We start from the raw sequence: 20,990 nt of genomic DNA, 5'->3' as shown, positions 1-20,990 counted from the left end.
GTGAAGAAAGCTAATGGAATGTTGGCCTTCATAACAAGATAATTTCAGTATAGGAGTAAAGAGGTTCTTCTGCAGTTGTACAGGGGTCTGGTAAGACCACATCTGGAGTATTGTGTACAGTTTTGGCCTCCTAATTTGAGGAAGGACATCCTTGTGATTGAGGCAGTGCAGCGTAGGTTCACATGATTGATCCCTGGGATGGCGGGACTGTCATGAGGAAAGATTGAAAAGACTAGGCTTGTATTCACTGGAGTTTAGAAGGATAAGGGGGAATCTTATAGAAACATATAAAATTATAAAAGAACTGGACAAGCTAGATGCAGGAAAAATATTCCCAATGTTGGGCGAGTCCAGAACCAGGGGCCACCGTCTTAGAATAAAGGGGAGGCCATTTAAGACTGAGGTGAGAAAAAACATTTTCACCAAGAGAGTTGTGAATTTATGGAATTCCCTGCCACAGAGGGCAGTGGAGGCCAAGTCACTGGATGGATTTAAGAGAGAGTTAGATAGAGCTCTAGGGCTAATGGAATCAAGGGATATGGGGAGAAGGCAGGCACGGGTTATTGATTGGGGACGATCAGCCATGATCACAATGAGTGGCGGTGCTGGCTCGAAGGGCCGAATGGCCTCCTCCTGCACCTATTTTCTATGTTTCTGTTTCAAATTTGCCTTTCTTCGGTTTCTTTATATTGGCTGCTAACCATGAAGGACGACAATGATAAATAGTACCGTGAAGCCACAAAGAGAAGACTTACACACACATTAACACCAATCATATTCACAGTAAGATCATGCAAACATCTTCAATAAGCATCACCGTAACCAAATCCAACCATTGGTTATTTACCACAGATAGACATCAATAGGTGCAGTGTGATTAGAAAACCCACTGAGAAAGTAAAAATACAGGCTAAATATATAAACTCTAAAAATGTCAAGTAAAGGGGTGCAACAGTCATGAGATTGTAATTTAAATATATGTTGACATTTGCAGACTTTATATGTACAATAAAAGAAAAAACAGTAATTAGAGAGGGAATAGGGATCCTCTGAAACCAAAGCAGTCATCTCTGTGTGGAGTTGCAGGAGATGGGAAAGGTCCTCAATGAGTATTTTTCCTTAGTTTCGAATATGGAGAGGGACATAAAGACTGGGGAATTTGGGAACCAGTTAATGGAAGTGTCTTGAAGACAATTATTCTGACGGTTGAGGAGGTGCCGAAGGTACGCTAAGGCGTATGAAGGTAGGTACATCTCCCAGGTCTGATCAGATATATCCGAGGACACTCTGGAAAGCTAGAAAAGAAACTGCAGCCCCCCTGGTTGAAATATATGAATCATTGGATACAGGCGAGGTGCTGTAAGACTGGAGAATGACTAATGTTGTGCCTCTATTTAAGAATGGCTGCAGGGAAAAGCCGTGGAACTACAGACCAGTAAGCCGAACATCAGCACGTTACTGGAGAGCATTCTGAGGAATAAGGTATACATGCATGTGGATAGGCAGCATGTCTAAAGAAGGGTCTCGATCTGAAACTTCACCCATTCCTTCTATCCAGAGATGCTGCCTGTTCCGCATTTTGTGTCTATCTTTGGTGTAAACTAGCATCTGCAGTTTCTTCCTAGGCATTTGGATAGACTGGTGCTGATTAATGATAATCAGCATGGTTTTGTACATCGGAGATCATGTCACACCAATCTGACTGAGTTTTCTTTTGAAGGAGGAACCAAAAATGTTGAGGAGGGCAAAGCCATAGATGTCATCTACCTGGGCTTCAGAAAGTTCATAAGTTCCAGTAGAAGAATTTGGGCATTCAGCCCACCAAGCCTACTCCGCCATTCAATCATGGCTGATCTATTTTCTCTCAACCCCATTCTCATGCCTTCTCCCCATAACCTGACCCCAGATCAAGAATCTGTCAATCTCCGCCTTAAAAATATCCATCGACTTGGCCTCCACAGCCACCTGTGGCAACGAATTCCACAGATTCACCACCTTCTGACAAAATAAATTCCTTCTCATCTCCTTAAAAGTTCATCCCTTTATTCTGAGCCAAGGCCTCGGTCAATATAAATGCTAGAATTGCATTCACCTTCCTTACTACCTATTCAACTTGTAAATTAACTTTATGGGAATCCTGCATCACCATTCCCAAGTCCCTTTGCACCCCCGATTTCTGAATTCTCTCCCTAATTAGAAAATAGTCTACGCCTTTATTCCTACTACCAAATTGCATGACTCCACACTTCGCTACGTTGTTTTCATCTGCCACTTCTCTGCCCACTCCCCTAACCCGTCCCAAGTTCTTCAGGAGAGCTCCTGCCTGCCCCCCAACCTATCTTCATAATATCTGTAAACTTGGCCACAAGGCCTTCAATTCCCTCATCCAAATCATTAATATACAACGTGAAGAATAGCGACCCCAGCATTGAGAATAGTGAGCCAATGGCCACCGTAACAGTAAACAATAAAGTGATCGAGATGAAAATTGACATGGAGCGAAATGCAATGTTCTGTCTCAGGAACAGTTCAATCATCTGAAGAACGCAGAGCTATTAAATCCCACCAATGTTACTCTTCTCGCATTTGGGGGAAACGAGGTCGATACGGTCGGTATTGTGAAGCTGCAGTGCCACTTATGGGATCAAACATATAGGTTTCGATTCTATGTCGTCGACCGCAATGCTATTCCAATTTTAGCCTATGCCTGCAAAAATATGGGACTGGTTACCTTCAGCAAGGCTGTGCATCAACTAACTCCAGTTCTGGAATCTACACAGCGTATTCTCATGGATTACCATAAGCTTTTCACTGAAGAACTGGGCAAGCTACCAATAACTTACTCTATGTCTTTAGACCCGGAGGTGCGCCCTGTGGTTCGTCCTGCTCAGCATGCACCTATTGCCATGAGAGACCAGGTCAAAGCCGAACTGGACAGGATGGTGGCATTGGGAGTTATCAAGCCTGTGTCAGAACCCACGGACTGGGTGTCCTCAATGGAGGCTGCTACAACGAAGAATAAACAGGAGATTCGAATATGTATTCATCCGAGGGACCTGAACACCGCACTCAGAAGGCCCCATCACCCCATGCGTACCGTGGAGGAGGTAGCTGCCCACATGGGTAAGCCAACGGTATTCTCCGTATTAGACGCCAAGATCTCCTTCTGGCAGATTTCCCTGAATCATGCATTATCTATGCCTACCACCTTCAGCACTGCTTTCAGCCGCTACAGATTTTGCGCATGCCGTTTGGCATCAGTTCTCCCAGTGTGGTATTTCAGCACTCCACGGAGCAACTGTTTAACGGATACCCTTGTGCCATCATCGTGAACTATATCATTGGTAGTGGCAAAGACATGGAACAGCATGATGCCAACTTGAGAAGGTACTCGAGCATGCCTGGGAAGTGAACGTAAAACTAAATCCACAAAAATCTTGGTTCCGTGTTAACCAGAGGAGCTACAAGGGGCATATTTTCACGGCTGATGGTCTCAAGGCGGATCCTTCTAAGACCGTGGCTGTTGGCGAAATGTCCACACCCACTGATGGTGCAGGCCTGCAGAGATCTGGTCTCGGAAAATTTGATCCCAACTTCAGCAAGATCTCGGCTCCCTTGCGGCAGTTTACTCACAAGTACACTGCTTGGACAAGGCACGAACAACAGCAACATGCTTTTGACACTCTAAAATGTCAGATGTCTTGCCCACCTACCCTGGCTTATTGCGATGTCAATACATCTGTTACTTTGACCTGTGACGCATCCCAGTACGGCCTCGGTGCAGCATGTCTGCAGGATGAGCAGCCTGTTGCTTTAGTCTCCAGGACGATGACGGACAAGGAGACGAGGTATGGTCAGATCGAGAAGGAATTACTGGCAGTGGTCTTTGTAGGTATGTTTACAAAACTTACCTCCAGCGGCGCTGTAATTCTGCCCTGTGCGCGATTTTGGCACGTTTGAGGGGGGGGGGCGGGGTTAAAACTGATTTTTTTCCCGACCTGGTTCTGAATTATATTTGTTGGAGTGCAAGATTTTGCTAAAGAATCGTTTCTACGGCCGTTCTGTGTGTTTTGTTTAAAAATTCGCCCGACAAGTTAATCGCTGGAGTCATTTTAAAAGCAGCTTCTGAAGCCGTCAATGCTGACAACAGGGACAGATTTTATGCAGGACCAGGTAAAAGAAAGTAGTTTCTTTTTATGTATAAAAGTGTTGCTTAAGATGTATTTAATTCACATTTTACGTTGCGAAACGGTGATTTCCCCCCCCCCCCCCGGAAGAACCGGCAGTGTATTTGCTGCAGATATGGGGGTATAAATTCACCGCATCTGAACATTCTAAATGGTCCCGTTCCAGTAAAACCCACTCGCAAACTGATTTAATTGGCCATTAATTTACAGGTATTAAACATTAAATTCCTTCCATTTGGCCTATAAACCCATGACAATGAGATTTAAAAATTATGTTATACAGGTATTCTGAATTATTGTGTGAATGTTATTTGGACACTTAGGCTATTTAAAAATGTTAATCTATTCTTAAAAAATGGATAGATGTTTAGATCTAGTAATTGAATTTTGTAATTAGCTACAATTAGGTAACTAACTAATGATATGCTTTAATTTCAAGTCATCTAAGTAAGATTGTTTCATATTTGTTTCAGAATGCTTCAATCTACAATAACTGAAAATTTATTTCAGTTCCCTTAAATTTTAAGAAAGTTATCGGCCTTTAAATGTTCTCGATCACAGCTTTTGTGTTAAGTCGATGAAAAAGCAATAGGGAACAAGATGCCAATTTCCGAGTATGAAAATGGCCATAAATTTTTTAATACTGAAGATATGAAAGTGAATTGGGTATCAAATTAAACTTATTAGTATGCTTTATCTGATGGGATAAACTGCAGACTTGATTTTTTAAATCTCAAAATTTTGTAACATTGCTAGTCTTTGCACGAGTCAAATTCAACGATTATATTTTTGGCAAGGCTGTTACCGTAGAGACCGACCACAACCTTTGGTTACCATTTTAAACAAGCCTATACATGCTGCTCCAGCGCGGCTGTAGAGAATGATGCTGCAGCTCCAGATGTATGATATCTCTCTCACTTATAAGCAGAGTAAGCACATGTATCTGGCTGACACATTATCCCGTTCTCCCAGGATGTCGAGCGCCCAGCACACATCAGAAATAGACACGTTTGACATCATGGCAATTGATTTCACACATCCTTCACAGCTGGATACTTTGGTGGTTCGCACGACAGAAGATGTCACCCTGCAGATGCTCACCACAGTCATCAATCACTGATGGCCTGGCAATCAGCATTCACTCCCGCTTGCTGTTCAGCCTTACTTTTCTGTCTGAGATGAACTGGCCACTGAAGGTGGGGTTATCAAAAAGGGCCATAAGCAGTGATCCCGGCTTCACTCGCAACAGAAGTACTTTGATGCCGTACACGGAGGACATCCTGGTTCTGAAGATTCAGTGCAACGAGCAAAGAGCATGTTTTTCTGGCCTGCCATGTCAGATTATATACGCCAGAGGGTGCACGTCCTGCACTGCAGGCAACAGCATGGCTCCACATCAACAGAAAGAGCCCCTTTTGCAGCACCCGGTTCCTGACTTGCCGTGGTCTATGGTGGCTACTGACATTTTCAGCCGTTGCTGCTTGGGTTGCTCAGCCGCTGCTCGGGGGGCCCGGATGATTATGAGGGGAAAAATCCGCCTGCGGGCCGGATGATTTCGGGTTACAGGCCGCAATCGGCCTGGGGGCCGTAGGTTGCCGACCTCTGCTGTACTTGATAGTTAATTTTTACAGCTTTACATACATATTACTCCAGCATACTTTATGTTTGCCCTTTGGGCAAAAGCTGAGGAAGGGCGATGTAGATCAAACAGTATTGCCGATTAGATTAGTGTGCGGTTTTGCTGCTGATGACCTGATCCATAAATCCGTGTCAGGTTTTCCACACCACCACCTTGTGGCATGCGGACAGCCATGAGTCCCTTTAGTTTTACCCAGGCATGAGACAGGAAAAAAATGAAAAAAGCGGAAGTGAGGAAAAAAGCGGAAGCAATGCCCCCTGGTAGGATTCCAATGGAGTTGCATGCTCGTGGGACAGGCCCTTTACTCACACTCACAGACACTCCCCCTCTGCTCACCAGGGCTCACACATACTCCCTCTACTTGCTTTTAAATCCTTATTGACACTGGCAAGGCCCCGGGCCTGCAGCCACGCCCCGGCCATTTCCAACCCCGGGGCCACCGCTACCTGCGCTAACTGTGCTCCAGGCCCCGGCGCCTAGCTCCAACAGGCCTCGCCTGGTCCCGCCCCAGACACCTCCTTCCTCCATCACCACTCTATCCTCCAATTATCGCGCTAAATCATCATGTCCCGCTCCCCACCGACATCCCTCGTGTCCAATCAGCCCTCGATCATCAGACCCTCCTCCACTGTCTCGCAGAAAGCCATTTATAGATTTATAGAGATTTCGTTTTTTTTATAACGAATCCGCGGTGAAATCTCATGCCTGCTTACCTTACGATTGTGAGCCTACAGTACTCATGTCAATGGGCTCTGTATGTATTCAAATTAAAGTACTTGTTATGATATACAATGACTCTTTGCACAGTGACTAGTGGGGTACCGCAAGGCTCGGTGCTGGGACCGCAGCTATTTACAATATACATTAACGATTTAGATGAAAGAATTAAAAGTAACATTAGCAAATTTGCAGATGACACACAGCTGGGTGGCAGTGCGAACTGTGAGGAGGATCCTATGAGAATGCAGGGTGACTTGGACAGGTTGGGTGAGTGGGCAGATGCAGTTTAATGTGGATAAATGTGAGGTTATCCACTTTGGTGGAAAAAACAGGAAGGCAGATTATTATATGAATGGTATCAAATTGGGAAAAGGGGAAGTACAACAAGATCGGGGGGGATCCTTGTTCATCAGTCACTGAAAGTAAGCATGCAGGTTCAGCAGGCAGTGAAGAAAGCAAATGGCATGTCGGCCTTCATAACAAGAGTAGTCAAGTATAGGAGCTAAGAGGTCCTTCTGCAGTTGTACAGGGCCCTAGTGAGACCACATCTGTAGTATTGTGTGCAGTTTTAGTCTCCAAATTTGAAGAAGGACATTCTTGCTATTGAGGGAGTGCAGCAGCGTAGGTTCACGAGGTTAATTCCTGAAATGGCGGGACTGTCATATGTTGATAGAATGGAGCGGCTGGACTTGTACTCTCTGAAATTTAGAAGGCCGAGAGGGGATCTTATTGAAACATATAAGATTATTAAGGCTTTGGACACGCCAGAGGCAGGAAACGTTTTCCCGATGCTGGGGGAGTCCAGAACCAGGGGCCACAGTTTAAGAATAAGGGGTAAGCCATTTAGAACAGAGATGAGGAAAAACCTTTTCACACAGAGGGTTGTGAATCTGTGGAATTCTCTGCCGCCGAAGGCAGTGGAAGCCAATTCTCTGGATGCTTTCAAGAGTGAGTTAGATAGAGCTCTTAAAGATAGCGGAGTCAGGGGATATGGGGAGAAGGCAGGAATGGGGTACTAATTGTGGATGATCAGCCATGATCACAGTGAATGGCGGTGCTGGCTCGAAGAGCCGAATGGCCTACTCCTGCACCTATTGTCTGTTGCCATATCCCTAGTAGGCTCAACTACAAGAAACCATCTCGGAGGCACTGTACAAATTCGCTCTCTTGGGGTCCAGTACCAATCTAATTTTCCCCGTCTCCCCATGACCACTGCCTCCCCATGACATTGCCTTTCTTACATGCCGATCGTATCTCCTGATATAACTTGCACCCTACCTCCTGGCTACTGTTTGTTGGCCTGTAGCTAAGGACAAACTGCACCCCCTCCACACACACCTGGATCTCCTGCCATCAGGCAAGAGATACCGTAGCATCAAAGCCTGGACTACCAGACTGCTAAACAGCTTCCTGCCACAGGCTGTGAGGCTGCTAAACAGTCACTCTGTACTCAGTCACCTGATTCTGCGGCTTTGCACTGACATTTTAATAACTCAAATCAGCTGCCCTGGTCATTTTAATGATTGTTTTTACTGTATTTTAATGTTGCTGTTTTACCTGCTTTTAACTATTTATACAGTTTCATCAGGGACTGGATTGTTTTTACTGTTATTATGTGTGAAATGTTTTAAGTTTCATTTGCGATGCTCCGGTATTCCCTGGGAAACGTCTTCTCATTTTGCACTGTACAACTGTTGCTCTGCAAGATGACAATAAAGGTTGATTGATTGATTGAAATAACTTCAATCGTGGTTTTTTTTCACTCTTACAGTTTCTCAGCTCCACCCACAATGGCTCTACATCTTCTGATCCTATATCACCCCACATTAAGGAATGGATTTCATTCCTTACCAGAAGAGCTACCCCACCCCTTTTGCCCACCCGTCTGCCTTTTCAACAGGACGTGTAACCTTAGATATTCAGCTCCCAGCTGAGATCCTCCCCCAGCCACGTCTCCGTAATATCCACAACATCGTACCTACCAATTCCTTGTTTCTTGGTCCTCCAAAATATTCCAAATGGAATTTAAACTGGAGGTGGTGAAGGGAGGGTTTAAGCCAGAAAGGGTTATTGGGAAGAAAGAGCTACTTTAAATTTAGTTGCATCTGGTTGGGTAACTATAGTTGGGTGTAGATTATTCCATGGTTTAATTGTGCGGGGGAAGAACGAATTGCTGTATACATCTTTCCTAACTCCGCTATAAACGCATCCACTTTGTTACGGATTCTACGTGCAATCAAATAAAACACATTTAATTTGGTATTCACCACCCCTCTTCTCACATCAGTCCCGACTTTACCTTAGTCTCTTATGCTATCCTATTACTTAATACCTATTACATAAACATTCTATCCTATTACTTCTGGAGACCTTTGCAACTTCTGTTGCACTCTCCTTCCATTTCACGTCATCCATACATTTCCAATTTGACGACCCCACCCCCCACTATTTAGTTTAAAGCCCTATCTACGGCACTGATTATACGGTTTTCCAGGACCCTGGACCCAGCCAAGTTCAAGTGGAGTCCATCCTGTCGGAACAGTTCCCTCCTTCCCCAACACTGGTGCTAATGTCCCACAAATTCAAACCCACTTCTTCCCCACCAATCTTTGAGCCACACGTTCAACTCTCTGTTCTTCTCAACCCTATGCCAATTTGCACGAAGCTCAGGTAGCAATCCAGAGGTTGCCACCTTTTAGGTTCTGCTTTCCAATTTAGTATCTAGCTGTTCAAATTCCTTTGGTAGAACCTCTTTCCTCGTTCTACCTACGTCATTGGTACCCACATGGACCACGATGACTGGATCTTTCCCCTCCCATTCAAGTTCCTCCGCAGTTCAGACGAGATGTCCTGAACCCAGGCACCAGGCAGACAACACAGCCTTTGGGACCTTCGATCCTCATGACAGAGAATAGTGTCTGATCTACTAACTATACTATCCCCAATGACAATAACATTTATCTTCCCTCTCCTCTCTCGAATAGCCCCTGTACCATAATGGCCTGGTCAGGTTGCTCATCCTTCCTTCAGCCTCCACACTCATCTGCCCAGGGAGCAAGAATCTCAGACTGCTTGAGAACCTCAAGGTCTGCGGCTCCTGTAACACTGCCCTTGTCTCTGTTCTCCTGCCTGCCTCACTTGCAGTCACACTGTCCTCCTGACCAGTCAAGTTGCAAGCAGTTACTCCAACAGGTGTGACTACCTCCAGAAACAGTGCATCTAGGTAATTCTCCCCATCCCGGATGAGCTGCAGCATTTGAATCTCAGACACCAGGTCGTCAACTTTGAGTGAGTTTGATAAGGATCCACATGCAAGGCTCCTCCTGTAAAATGTTAGATCCCGCACGATCCAGCGTATGTTAGCCAACTGGATAGACTATTTGTTTCCAAGCAGAGGAAGGTTGTCTTTTTGGATTGGAGGCCTGTGACTAGCGGTGTGCATCAGCGATCAGTGAAGGGGCCATTGCTGTTTGTGGTTTATATCAACTATTGGGATAAGAATGTACAAGGCATGATTAGGAAGTTTGCAGATGACACCAAAGTGGGTATCATAGATAGCAAAGATGGTTAACACAAATTACAGCAGGATCTTGATCTGTTGGCAAGTGGGCTGAGGAATAGAGTTTAATGCAGATAATAGTTGTATTTTGGGAAGTCAAACCAGGACAGGACTTTCAAAAGGAATGGCCGGAGCATTGTAAAGCAGGTACATGGATCCTTGAGTGCAGGATCTAGGAATGCAGGTACATAGTGTGCTCAAGAAGACTTTTGACACATTGGCCTTCATCAGTTATAGTATTGAATATAGTGGAATATCAATGGAAAAAGCTTATCCACGTCAACTCTGTCTATCCCTCTCATCATTTTAAAGGCCTCTATCAAGTTCACCCTTAACCTTCTGCGCTCCAAAGAATAAAGACCTAACTTATTCAACCTTTCTCTATAACTTAGGTGCTGAAACCCAGGCAACATTCTTGTAAATCTCCTATGTACTCTCTCTAATTTTGTTGACATCTTTTCTATAATTTGACGACCAGAATTGTACACCATATTCCAGAATTGGCCTCACCAATGCCTTCTACAATTTTAACATTACATCCCAACTTCTATACTCAATGCTCTGATTTATAAAGGCCAGCACACCAAAAGCTTTCTTTACCACCCTATCTACATGAGATTCCACCTTCGGGGAACTATGCACAGTTATTTCTAGATCCCTCTGTTCAAATGCATTCCTCAATTCGCTACCATTTCAAAGTCAAAGTCAAAGTAGCCTTTATTGTCATTCAGACCTTGCGATCTGAACGAAATTTTGTTGCCTTGCAGTCCTACATATAGTAAAAATGACAAAAACACAAAATAAACACAAATTAACATCCACCACAGTGAGTTCACCAGGCACCTCCTCACTGTGATGGAAGGCAAAAGTCTTAAGTCTTTGTCTCTTCCCTTCTTATTCTCCCTCTGCGCTGAGGCGATCCAGGCTTCAGATGTTGTTGTGACCCCGCCGGGCGAAGGTAAGTAATGTCAGTCCCGCGGCTGAATCCGAGCTCCGCGAACGGGCCGGTTCAACTCCGTAGCCCAGGGTGGTCGAAGCTGCCGAAGCTGAGGCCCTCCAGCCCAGCAGACATTTACCATGTAAGTCCTATTTTGATTTGTCCTTCACTACTTCATTATCCACAACACCACCTATCTCAGTATCATCTGCATACTTACTAATCCAATTTACCACACCATCATCCAGAGCATTGATGTACATGACAAACAACAGTGGACCCAACACAGATCCCTGAGGCACCCCACTAGTCACCGGCCTCCAACCTGACAAACAGTTATCCACCATTACTCTCTGGTATCTCCCATTCAGCCACTGTTGAATCCATCTTGCTACTCTACTATTAATACCCAACAATTGAACCTTCTTAACCAACCATCCATGTGGAACCTTGTCAAAGGCCTTACTGAAGTCCATATAGACAACATCCACTGCTTTACCCTCATCAATTTCCCTAGTAACCTCTTCACAAAATTCAAGAAGATTAGTCAAACATGACCTTCCAGGCACAAATCCATGTTGACTGTTCCTAATCAGACCATGTTTATCCAGATGATTATATAATTATATATATTATCTCCATAAGATACATCTCTATAAGATCACCCCTCATCCTCCTGTGCTCCAGAGAATAGAATCCCAGCCTACTGAACCACTCCCCATAGCGCAGACCCTCAAATCCTGGCAAAATCCTTGTAAATCTTCTCTGCACCCTTTCCAACTTAACAACATCTTCCGTCGAACATAAGATAGACACAAAAAACTGGAGTAACTCAGCGGGACAGGCAGCATCTCTAGAGAGAAGGAATGGGTGATGTTTCAGGCTGAGACCCTTCTTCAGACCTGAAACCTCACCCATTCCTTCTCTCCAGAGATGCTGCGTGTCCCACCGAGTTACTCCAGCTTTTTGTGTCTATCTTCGGTTGAAACCAACATCTAGTTCCTTCCTACACGTTTCATATAAAATGGTGCCCAGAACTGAACACAATACTCTAAATGCAGCCTCACCAACGTTTTATATAACTGCAAGATGATCACCCAACCTCTATACTCAATACTCTGATGAAGGCCAATGTGCCAAAAGCCTTTTTGACCATGTGATGCCACCTTAAAGGAACTATGTACCTGCACTCTAGATCCATCTGCTCTACAACACTTCCCAGAGTCCTACCATCATTGTGTAGGTACTTTCCAAAATGCAATACCTCACATTTCTCTGTAATAAATTCCATCAACCATTCCTCAGCCCACCTGCACAATCGAACAAGATCCTGCTGCAATTTTTTACAACCATCTTCACCATCTGCAAAACCATCCACTTTTGTATCGTCGTTTACAGTAACGGGCCCAGCACCGAACCCCGAGGCACACCACCAGTCACAGGCCTCCAGTCCGAGAAGCAACCTTCCACCAACCTTCCACCTGCTTCCTTCCATGAAGCCAATTTCCTACCCATTTAGCTATCTCTCCTTGGATCCCATGCAATCTTACCTTCCAGAGTAGCCTAACATGTGGAATCTTGTTGAATGATTTGCTGAAATCCACATATAGAACATTGACTGCTGCCCTCGTCAACTTTTTTGGTCATACAAGTTCATGTTCATAAAAGATAGGAGCAGAATTAGGCTATTCAGACATAAATTTTACTCCGTCATTCAATCATGGTTGATCTATCTCTCCCTCCAAACCCCATTCTCCTGCCTTCTCCCCATAACCCCCGACACCCATACTAACCAAGGATCTATCCATCTCTGCCTTAAAAATATCCATTGATTTGGCCTTCAGTCTTCTGTAGCAATGAATTCCAGATTCACCGCCCTCTGACTAAAGAAATTCCTCCTCAACTGCTTCTGAGAGGAACGTCCTTTAATTCTGAGGCTATGACCTCTGGTCGTAGACTGTCTCCATATCCACTCTATCCAGGTCTTTCACTATTCGATAAGTTTCAATGAGGTCCCACCTCATCCTTCTAAATTCCAGCGCGTAGAGACCCAGTGCAGTCAAATGTTCATATGCTAACCCACTCATCCCTTCGATCATTCTCGTAAACCTCCTCTGGACCCTCTCCTGCGCCAGCACATCCTTCCTGGTATGAGGCCCAAATTTGTTCACAATACTTCAAATGTGGTCTGACCAGCTCCTTATAGAGCCTCAGCTTCATTCAGATTTCTGAGACGCAACATCCCACATACAAAACCATGCTGAATATCCCTAATCAGCCCTTGTCTATCTAAATGCCTGAATATCCTATCCCTCAGAATACTCTCCAGTAACTTTTCGACTACAGATGTTGAGCTCACTGGCCAAGAGTTCTCAGCCCTTTCCCTGCATCTTCTTGAATAGAGGCACAACTTTTGCCACCCTCCAGTCTTCTGGCACCTGTCCTTTATTTAATAACGAATTTCGTAATGTAAATTTCAGCAAGGGTTTCTGCAATTTCTTCTCTGGTTTCCCAATGTCCTTGGATATATCTGATCAGGCTACTCAGAGATTCGTCTACTTTCATACGTCAGGCCCTTCAACATCTCTTCGACTGTAACACTTCCATTAACTGCCCCAAATTCCTCAGTACACAGTAAAAACAGAGGAGAAATACTCATTGAGGACCTTGCATATCTCCTGTGGCTCCACACAGAGTTGACTACTATGATTCCTGAGGTCCCACTCACTCTCCGATTACCCTTTTTCCCTATATGTACATAAAATCTCTTGTGATTATCCTTAATGTTATCTGCCGGAGCCATCTCCTGTCCCCTTTTCGCCCTTCTGATTCCCATTTTTTAGTTTGTTTTTAGTCCTGAAACTCCTCCAAGGATACACTTGATCTCAGCTGCCCATACCTGTCGCATGCCTCCTTCTTACTCTTGACCAAAGCCTCAATTTCCCTCGTCATCCAAGCTTCCTTACATTTGTCTGCCTTGCCTTTTACTCTAACATGGACATGCATATCCTGAGCACTTGTCAGCAGTTTTAAAAACATCCCACTTTCCTAACGTTCCTTTTCCTTCAAACAGCCTACTCCAATCAATTGAGCGAGTTCCTCTCTCATACCGTCAAAGTTGGCTGTACCACAATTTAGCATTTTAACTCGTGGGTCCTCTCAGTCCCTATCCACAACCATCTTAAACATAATTGAACAGTGGTGACTGGTCCCAAAAGGCTCATCCACAAACACTTCATCCATTTGCACCTCCCAATTTCCCAAGATTAGATCAGGCAATGCCCTCTCCCATGCGAGGCCCTCAACATATTGTCAGGGAAAACTTTTGACAATAGTACCCCATCCAAACCTTTCATACTATGATATTACAAGAATATTGGGAAAGTTAAAATCCCCCTACTACAGAGCTGCCAAGTTTTGTCAGAGCATTTCAGTATTCTAGTACCTGAAAATCAGTATTTTGCTGAGGAAATTAGTATTTTTACGCAGCGCCATTTGGCCGATTTATTTTTTATTTTTTAATGTGCGGTCATACCCATGTAAGAGTCCAAGAATGCATAACTTGTTTATTGTATTGTAATTGTGTATTATATGTCATAGCTTTCTTGCATCTCTCTCTCTTTCTCTGTTGGTTGCAGCCATCGTCTGCGTCAGTATGGGAAGCTGGTCGGTGATTAGTCGCGACGCTCCTCGGAGACTGTGTCTGATTGGCCGCCGATTAACCAGCGCATTATGTGATTGGACGGGAGGAGACCGATTTGTTGATTGGTCGGGAATTTTAAGGGAAGCTGGTCGGTGATTGGGCGCAATCCCCTTAGAGACAGCGGTTGATTGGCCGCCAAATAATCGGGCAATAAAAAATTGACAAATAGGAAAACAAAACAAAAAATCGATACAGCTGAAGGGATTTATCGCTCGATACAATGGCCGCATTAGAAGATCTGAGCATCCTGAAATCATATCTCATGAGCTCAAGTCAAGTAGGGAAAGATAGCCGGGCGACGCTATGAATTTATCTGAATTTTAGAAATCCGATAATAATCGTTCAAAACCATTGAGTTTCTCCAGCATTTTTGTCTCACCCGCTGAGTTTCTCCAGCATTTTTGTTGATGCTGCTTCACCCGCTGAGTTTCTCCAGCATTTTTGACTACCTTTGATTGTTCCAGCATCTGCAGTTCTTTCTTAAAAATAACGTGACCTGCACCTGCACACCAGGATGAAGCCCGTGCTCGCGGTCCGGAGTCCTTAATGACAGTGAGTTTTAAGAAATTCTCCCGTGAATTGTATTCAAAGGAACGCAGTGTCATTAATACATAGAAAATAGGTGCAGGAGGAGACCATTCGGCCCTTCGAACCAGCGCCGCCATTCATTGTGATCATAGCTAATCGTCCACAATCAATACCCCGTGCCTGCCTTCTCCCCATTTCCCTTGACTCCACTAGCCCCTAGAGCTCGATCTAACTCTCTCTTAAATCCATCCATTGACTTGGCCTCCACTGCCCTCTGTGGCAGGGAATTCCACAAATTCACAATTCTCTGGGTGAAATTTTTTTTCTCACCTCAGTCTTAAATGGCCTCCCCTTTATTCTAAGACTGTGCCCCCTGGTTCTGGACTCGCCCAACATTGGGAACATTTTTCCTGCATCTAGCTTGTCCAGTCCTTTTATAATTTTATATGCTTCTATAAGATCCCCCCTCATCCTTCTAAATTCCAGTGAATACAAGCCTAGTCTTTTCAATCTTTCCTCATATGACAGTCCCGCCATCCCAGAGATCAATCTCGTGAACCTGTTTTCGCACTGTATCTCTAAACTAAACTAAAATAACATAACACTCAAATCACTTGCCTTTATCACCTCATGTGCCATTGCAGGTGTTATGTTGACACATCGTGTAAAACACTCCCTGGCTTCTGCTGTTTTGCCTTCACGAAGAAGCTGCTTCCCTTTCTGCAAATTTGTTTGCCTATGCCTGTAATGCAGAAAGCCAACAGGCATAAATATTCAAAACCACATGCAGTTAAACCACAAAAAAGGATGAAAACACATAAAATGATGACCATGAGCAAAACAGAAACCTACATCACAGTGCCCTCCATAATGTTTGGGACAAAGACCTGTCATTTATTCATTTGCCTCTATACTACACAATTTGAGATTTGTAATTGAAAAAAAAAAATTACATGTGGTTAAAGTACATTGTCAGTTTTTAATAAAGGCCATTTTTATACATTTTGGTTTCACCATGTAGAAATTACAGCAGTGTTTATACACAGTCCCCCCATTTCAGGGCACCATAATGTTTGGGACACAGCAATGTCATGTAAATGAAAGTAGTCACGTTTTGTATTTTGTTGCATATCCTTTGCATGCAATGACTGCTTGAAGTCTGTGATTCATGGACATCACCAGTTGCTGGGTGTCTTCTCTGGTGATGCTCTGCCAGGCCTGTATTGCAGCCATCTTTAGCTTATGCTTGTTTTGGGGGCTAGTCCAGTTTTCTCTTCAGCATATAAAGGCATGTTCAATTGTGTTCAGATCGGGTAATTGACTTGGCCACACGCAAATTGACCATTTTTTTAGCTTTGAAAAACTCCTTTGTTGCTTTAGCAGTATGTTTGGCATCATTGTCTTGCTGTAAATGAACCGCTGGTCAATGAGTTTTGAGGCATTTGTTTGAACGCGAGCAGATAGGATGTGTCTATACACTTCAGAATTAATTATGCTACAACCATCAGCAGTTGTATCATCAATGAAGATAAGTGAGCCAGTACCTTCAGCAGCCATACATGCCCAGGCCATAACACCCTCACCACCGTCTTTCACAGATGATGTGGTATGCTTTGGATCTTGGGCAGTTCCTTCTCTCCTCCATAATCTGCTCTTACCATCACTCTCATACAAGTTCATCTTCATCTCATCTGTCCACAAGACCTTTTTCCAGAACTGTGGTTACTCTTTTAAGTGCTTCTTGGCAAACTGTAACCTGAATATCTACTGCAGACAGTGGTCATTGACAAATCCACACCTGACTCCTGAAGAGTGTTACTGATCTGTCAGACAGGTGTTTGGGGATTTTTCTTTGTTATAAAGAACTCTTCCGTCATCAGCTGTGGAGGCCTTCCTTGGCCTGCCAGTCCATTTGCGATTAGTAAGCTCACCAGTGCTCTCTTTCTTTTTAATGATGTTCCAAACAGTTGGTTTTGGTAAGCCTAAGGTTTGGCTGATGTCTCTAACAGTTTTATTCTTGTTTCACAGTCTCATAATGGATTATTTGACATTCATTGGCACAACCTTGGTCTTCAAGACTGGAGGAAAAACTAGGTGCTGAGAGCTCTCTTATACATCATTAAATAGGCATTTAAACACACCTGAGCAATTACAAACACCTGTGAAGCCATGTGTCCCAAACATTATGGTGTCCTGAAATGGGGAGGGACTATGTATAAACACAGCTATAATAGCTACATGGTGAAACCAAAATGTATAAAAATACCATTTAATAAAATCTGACAATGTGCACTTTAACCACTTGTATTTTTTTTCTACTACAAATCTCAAATTGTGGAGTAGAGGCAAATAAATAAATGATGGGTCTTTGTCCCAAACATTATGGAGGACAATGTATATTTCATGGCTGGAAACACAATCTGTAAACTAAAATTAAATCAAGGTGTCTAATACTCCAGAAACTATTTCAACAAAGAATATCAATTTATCCACAGTGCCTACAAGCATTTCAATGAAACATAATATTTGTACTAAAAGATGGAAAATAGCAGGTAGACCCAAAATGCTGCAGTAACTCAGCGGGACAGGCAGCATCTCTGGAGAGAAGGAATGGGTGACGTTTCGGGTCGAGACCCTTCATCAGACTGAAAAAGGGTCTCGACCCGAAACGTCACCCATTCCTTCTCTTCAGAGATGCTGCCCGTCCCGCTGAGTTACTCCAACACTTTGGGTCCACCTTCAATTGAAACCAGCATCTGCAGTTCTTTCCTACACATGAAAAATAGCATCCAGGTTTACATTTGAAGAACAGTTTGTGGACTAATAAACGTCTACTTTCTTTAATGCTTCAAGCTATCTCTACTGAAATGCTTAAAAAACAAAAATCTCTGGTTCTGTGGGTCTTATGATTCAGATTGGATTAGATAAATTACTTACAATCTTCGAGCCTTTTTCCACCTCTGTTTTGGAAGGCAAAGTGCACCCATCAAAAACCAGGACTGGTTTAACGCCAAAAGATTCCAACATTTCAACAAATTTTAAACAATAACTAACATACCTGCAAGAAAACAAATTTATATTTGGAAAAAAGGTTCAACAACTAGAAGTTAAAATGGGCTCTCCTGAATGCAATTATATGTTATTTATTTCTGTTGAATCGTCGTGAGGGAATATTATATAATAGAATTGCTTGGATAGTAACTTTCGTGTGAGGAACCTTTGTTAAGTGGCAAGAAAAGCTTAAGGTTTTCAGAAATACATGTCCCCACAAAGTAATAAAGTACAAAAAACACACACACACACACACGAACAAATGGCTTATCATAACACGGAAATGTTGATTGGAATAGGCATAGCTTTGTTTGTTTTGAAGCAGCTATAACGCTGTCAGAAGTTGTATTTGGTTTAGTTTGGTGTTTAGAGTATAGGTTGTTAATGGGGTCTTTTCCCAGGACATAGTTAACCAAATCCAGGTTAGCCAGGAAGTGGTGTTAGGTATATTGAATGGATTATAGGCCATAAATCTCCAGGGCCGGATAGGCTGCATCCCAGAGTACTTAAGGAAGTAGCCCCAGGAATAGTGGATGCATTGGTGATAATATTTCAAAACTCTTTAGACTCTGGAGTAGTTCCTGAGGATTGGAGGGCAGCTAATGTAACCCCACTTTTTAAAAAGGGAGGGAGAGAGAAAACGGGGAATTACAGACCAGTTAGTCTAACATCAGTAGTGGGGAAACTGCTAGAGTCAGTTATTAAAGATGGGAGGTACACAAAAAAGCTGGAGAAACTCAGCGGGTGCAGCAGCATCTATGGAGCGAAGGAAATGGGCAACGTTTCGGGCTGAAACCCTTCTTCAGACTTATCATTAAAGATGGGATAGCAGCACATTTGGAAAGTGGTGAAATCATTGGACAAAGTCAGCATGGATTTACGAAAGGTAAATAATGTCCGACGAATCTTATAGAATTTTTCGAGGATATAACTAGTAGAGTGGATAAGGGAGAACCAGTGGATGTGTTATATCTGGATTTTCAGAAGGCTTTCGACAAGGTCCCACATAAGAGATTAGTATACAAACTTAAAGCACATGGTATTGGGTGTTCAGTATTGATGTAGCTAGAGAACTGGCTGGCAGACAGGAAGCAAAGAGTAGGAGTAAACGGGTCCTTTTCACAATGGCAGGCAGTGACTAGTGGGGTACCGCAAGGCTCAGTGCTGGGACCCCAGCTATTTACAATATATATTAATGATTTGGATGAGGGAATTGAATGCAACATCTTCAAGTTTGCGGATGACACAAAGCTGGGGGGCAGTGTTAGCTGTGAGGAGGATGCTAGGAGGCTGCAAGGTGACTTGGATAGACTGGGTGAGTGGGCAAATGCATGGCAGATGCAGTATAATGTGGATAAATGTGAGGTTATCCACTTTTGTGGCAAAAACAGGAAAGTAGACTACTATCTAAATGGTGGCCAATTAGGAAAAGGGGAGATGCAACGAGACCTGGGTGTCATGGTACACCAGTCATTGAAAGTAGGCATGCAGGTGCAGCAGGCAGTGAAGAAAGCGAATGGCATGTTAGCATTCATAGCAAAAGGATTTGAGTATAGGAGCAGGGAGGTTCTACTGCAGTTGTACAGGGTATTGGTGAGACCACACCTGGAGTATTGTGTACAGTTTTGGTCTCCAAATCTGAGGCAAGACATTCTTGCCATAGAGGGAGTACAGAGAAGGTTCACCAGACCGATTCCTGGGATGGCAGGACTTTCATATGAAGAAAGACTGGATAGACTCCGCTTGTACTCGCTAGAATTTAGAAGATTGAGGGGGGATCTTATAGAAACTTACAAAATTCTTAAGGGGTTGGACAGACTAGATGCAGGAAGATTGTTCCCGATGTTGGGGAAGTCCAGGACAAGGGGTCACAGTTTAAGGATAAAGGGGAAATCCTTTAGGACCGAGATGAGAAAAACATTTTTCACAGAGAGTGGTGAATCTCTGGAACTCTCTGCCACGGAAGGTAGTCGAGGCCAGTTCATTCGCTATATTTAAGAGGGAGTTAGATGTGGCCCTTGTGGCTAAAGGGATCAGGGGGTATGGAGAGAAGGCAGGTACAAGATACTGAGTTGGATGATCAGCCATGACCATATTGAATGGCGGTGCAGGCTCGAAGGGCTGAATGGCCTACTGCTGCACCTATTTTCTATGTTTCTATAGGCACCATTTGTTCTTTCTTTGTGACACATCTCTAAGCTCAAGTGTGTCACAAAGAGGGTTTATGGTTGTTTGTGTTGGGTCTTAAACAGCAAGGCTAGATAATAGTCTGTGATTTGGTTTGTGCTGTTTAAATGTATTTATGTTGAGACGTGATAGGTAATGGTTGTATGACCTTTGTACAAGGGTGATTCTTATGTTTATAGAAAACTGAGAAAGTAACTCTGTTTTGATCCAAGCCAAACTTGGGGTCTGCATATAGTAATCTTCCATTTGCTGTGTGGAATGCTATTAGTGGGAAGTCATAAAAGAGACCTTACATTCCTTTCCTCCAGGGATGAGCAAGGGGGAGGTTGTGATTCAGGATGAAACTAGACCCGAGCTTGGTAAGAAGCAATTATAATTTATAGTGTGACAAGTATATGGCCTTTGTGTGCTTGGAGTTGGGAATTGTGTGATTAGAAATAACTTAAGTCTTTACCACTTTGTAAGAACGGGGCAAAACT

General features: G+C 43.6%; 1 protein-coding gene across 2 annotated transcripts in view; it reads right to left on the bottom strand.

Moving 5' to 3' along the window:
- exo1 (exonuclease 1) overlaps positions 1 to 20,990 on the bottom strand; it is a 61,339-nt gene that overhangs the window by 34,463 nt on the left and 5,886 nt on the right. Inside the window, exons 3-4 of one of the 2 annotated variants that reach the window (XM_055639934.1) lie at positions 18,211 to 18,331; positions 15,892 to 16,015 (exon numbers count right to left, since the gene is read on the bottom strand). In XM_055639934.1, coding sequence (XP_055495909.1) covers positions 15,892 to 16,015; positions 18,211 to 18,260 — 174 coding nt within the window. In that variant the 5' untranslated portion in view covers positions 18,261 to 18,331. Of the gene's footprint in view, positions 1 to 15,891; positions 16,018 to 18,210; positions 18,332 to 20,990 lie in introns of both variants that reach the window. The other variant, XM_055639935.1, reaches the window with a different exon arrangement.

The sequence above is a fragment of the Leucoraja erinacea genome, chromosome 8 (assembly GCF_028641065.1).
Source record: "Leucoraja erinacea ecotype New England chromosome 8, Leri_hhj_1, whole genome shotgun sequence".
In the NCBI taxonomy this organism is placed as follows: domain Eukaryota; kingdom Metazoa; phylum Chordata; class Chondrichthyes; order Rajiformes; family Rajidae; genus Leucoraja; species Leucoraja erinaceus.
The sequence above is the reverse complement of the archived record's forward strand: the minus strand, read 5'-3'. Positions and strand labels throughout refer to the sequence as shown.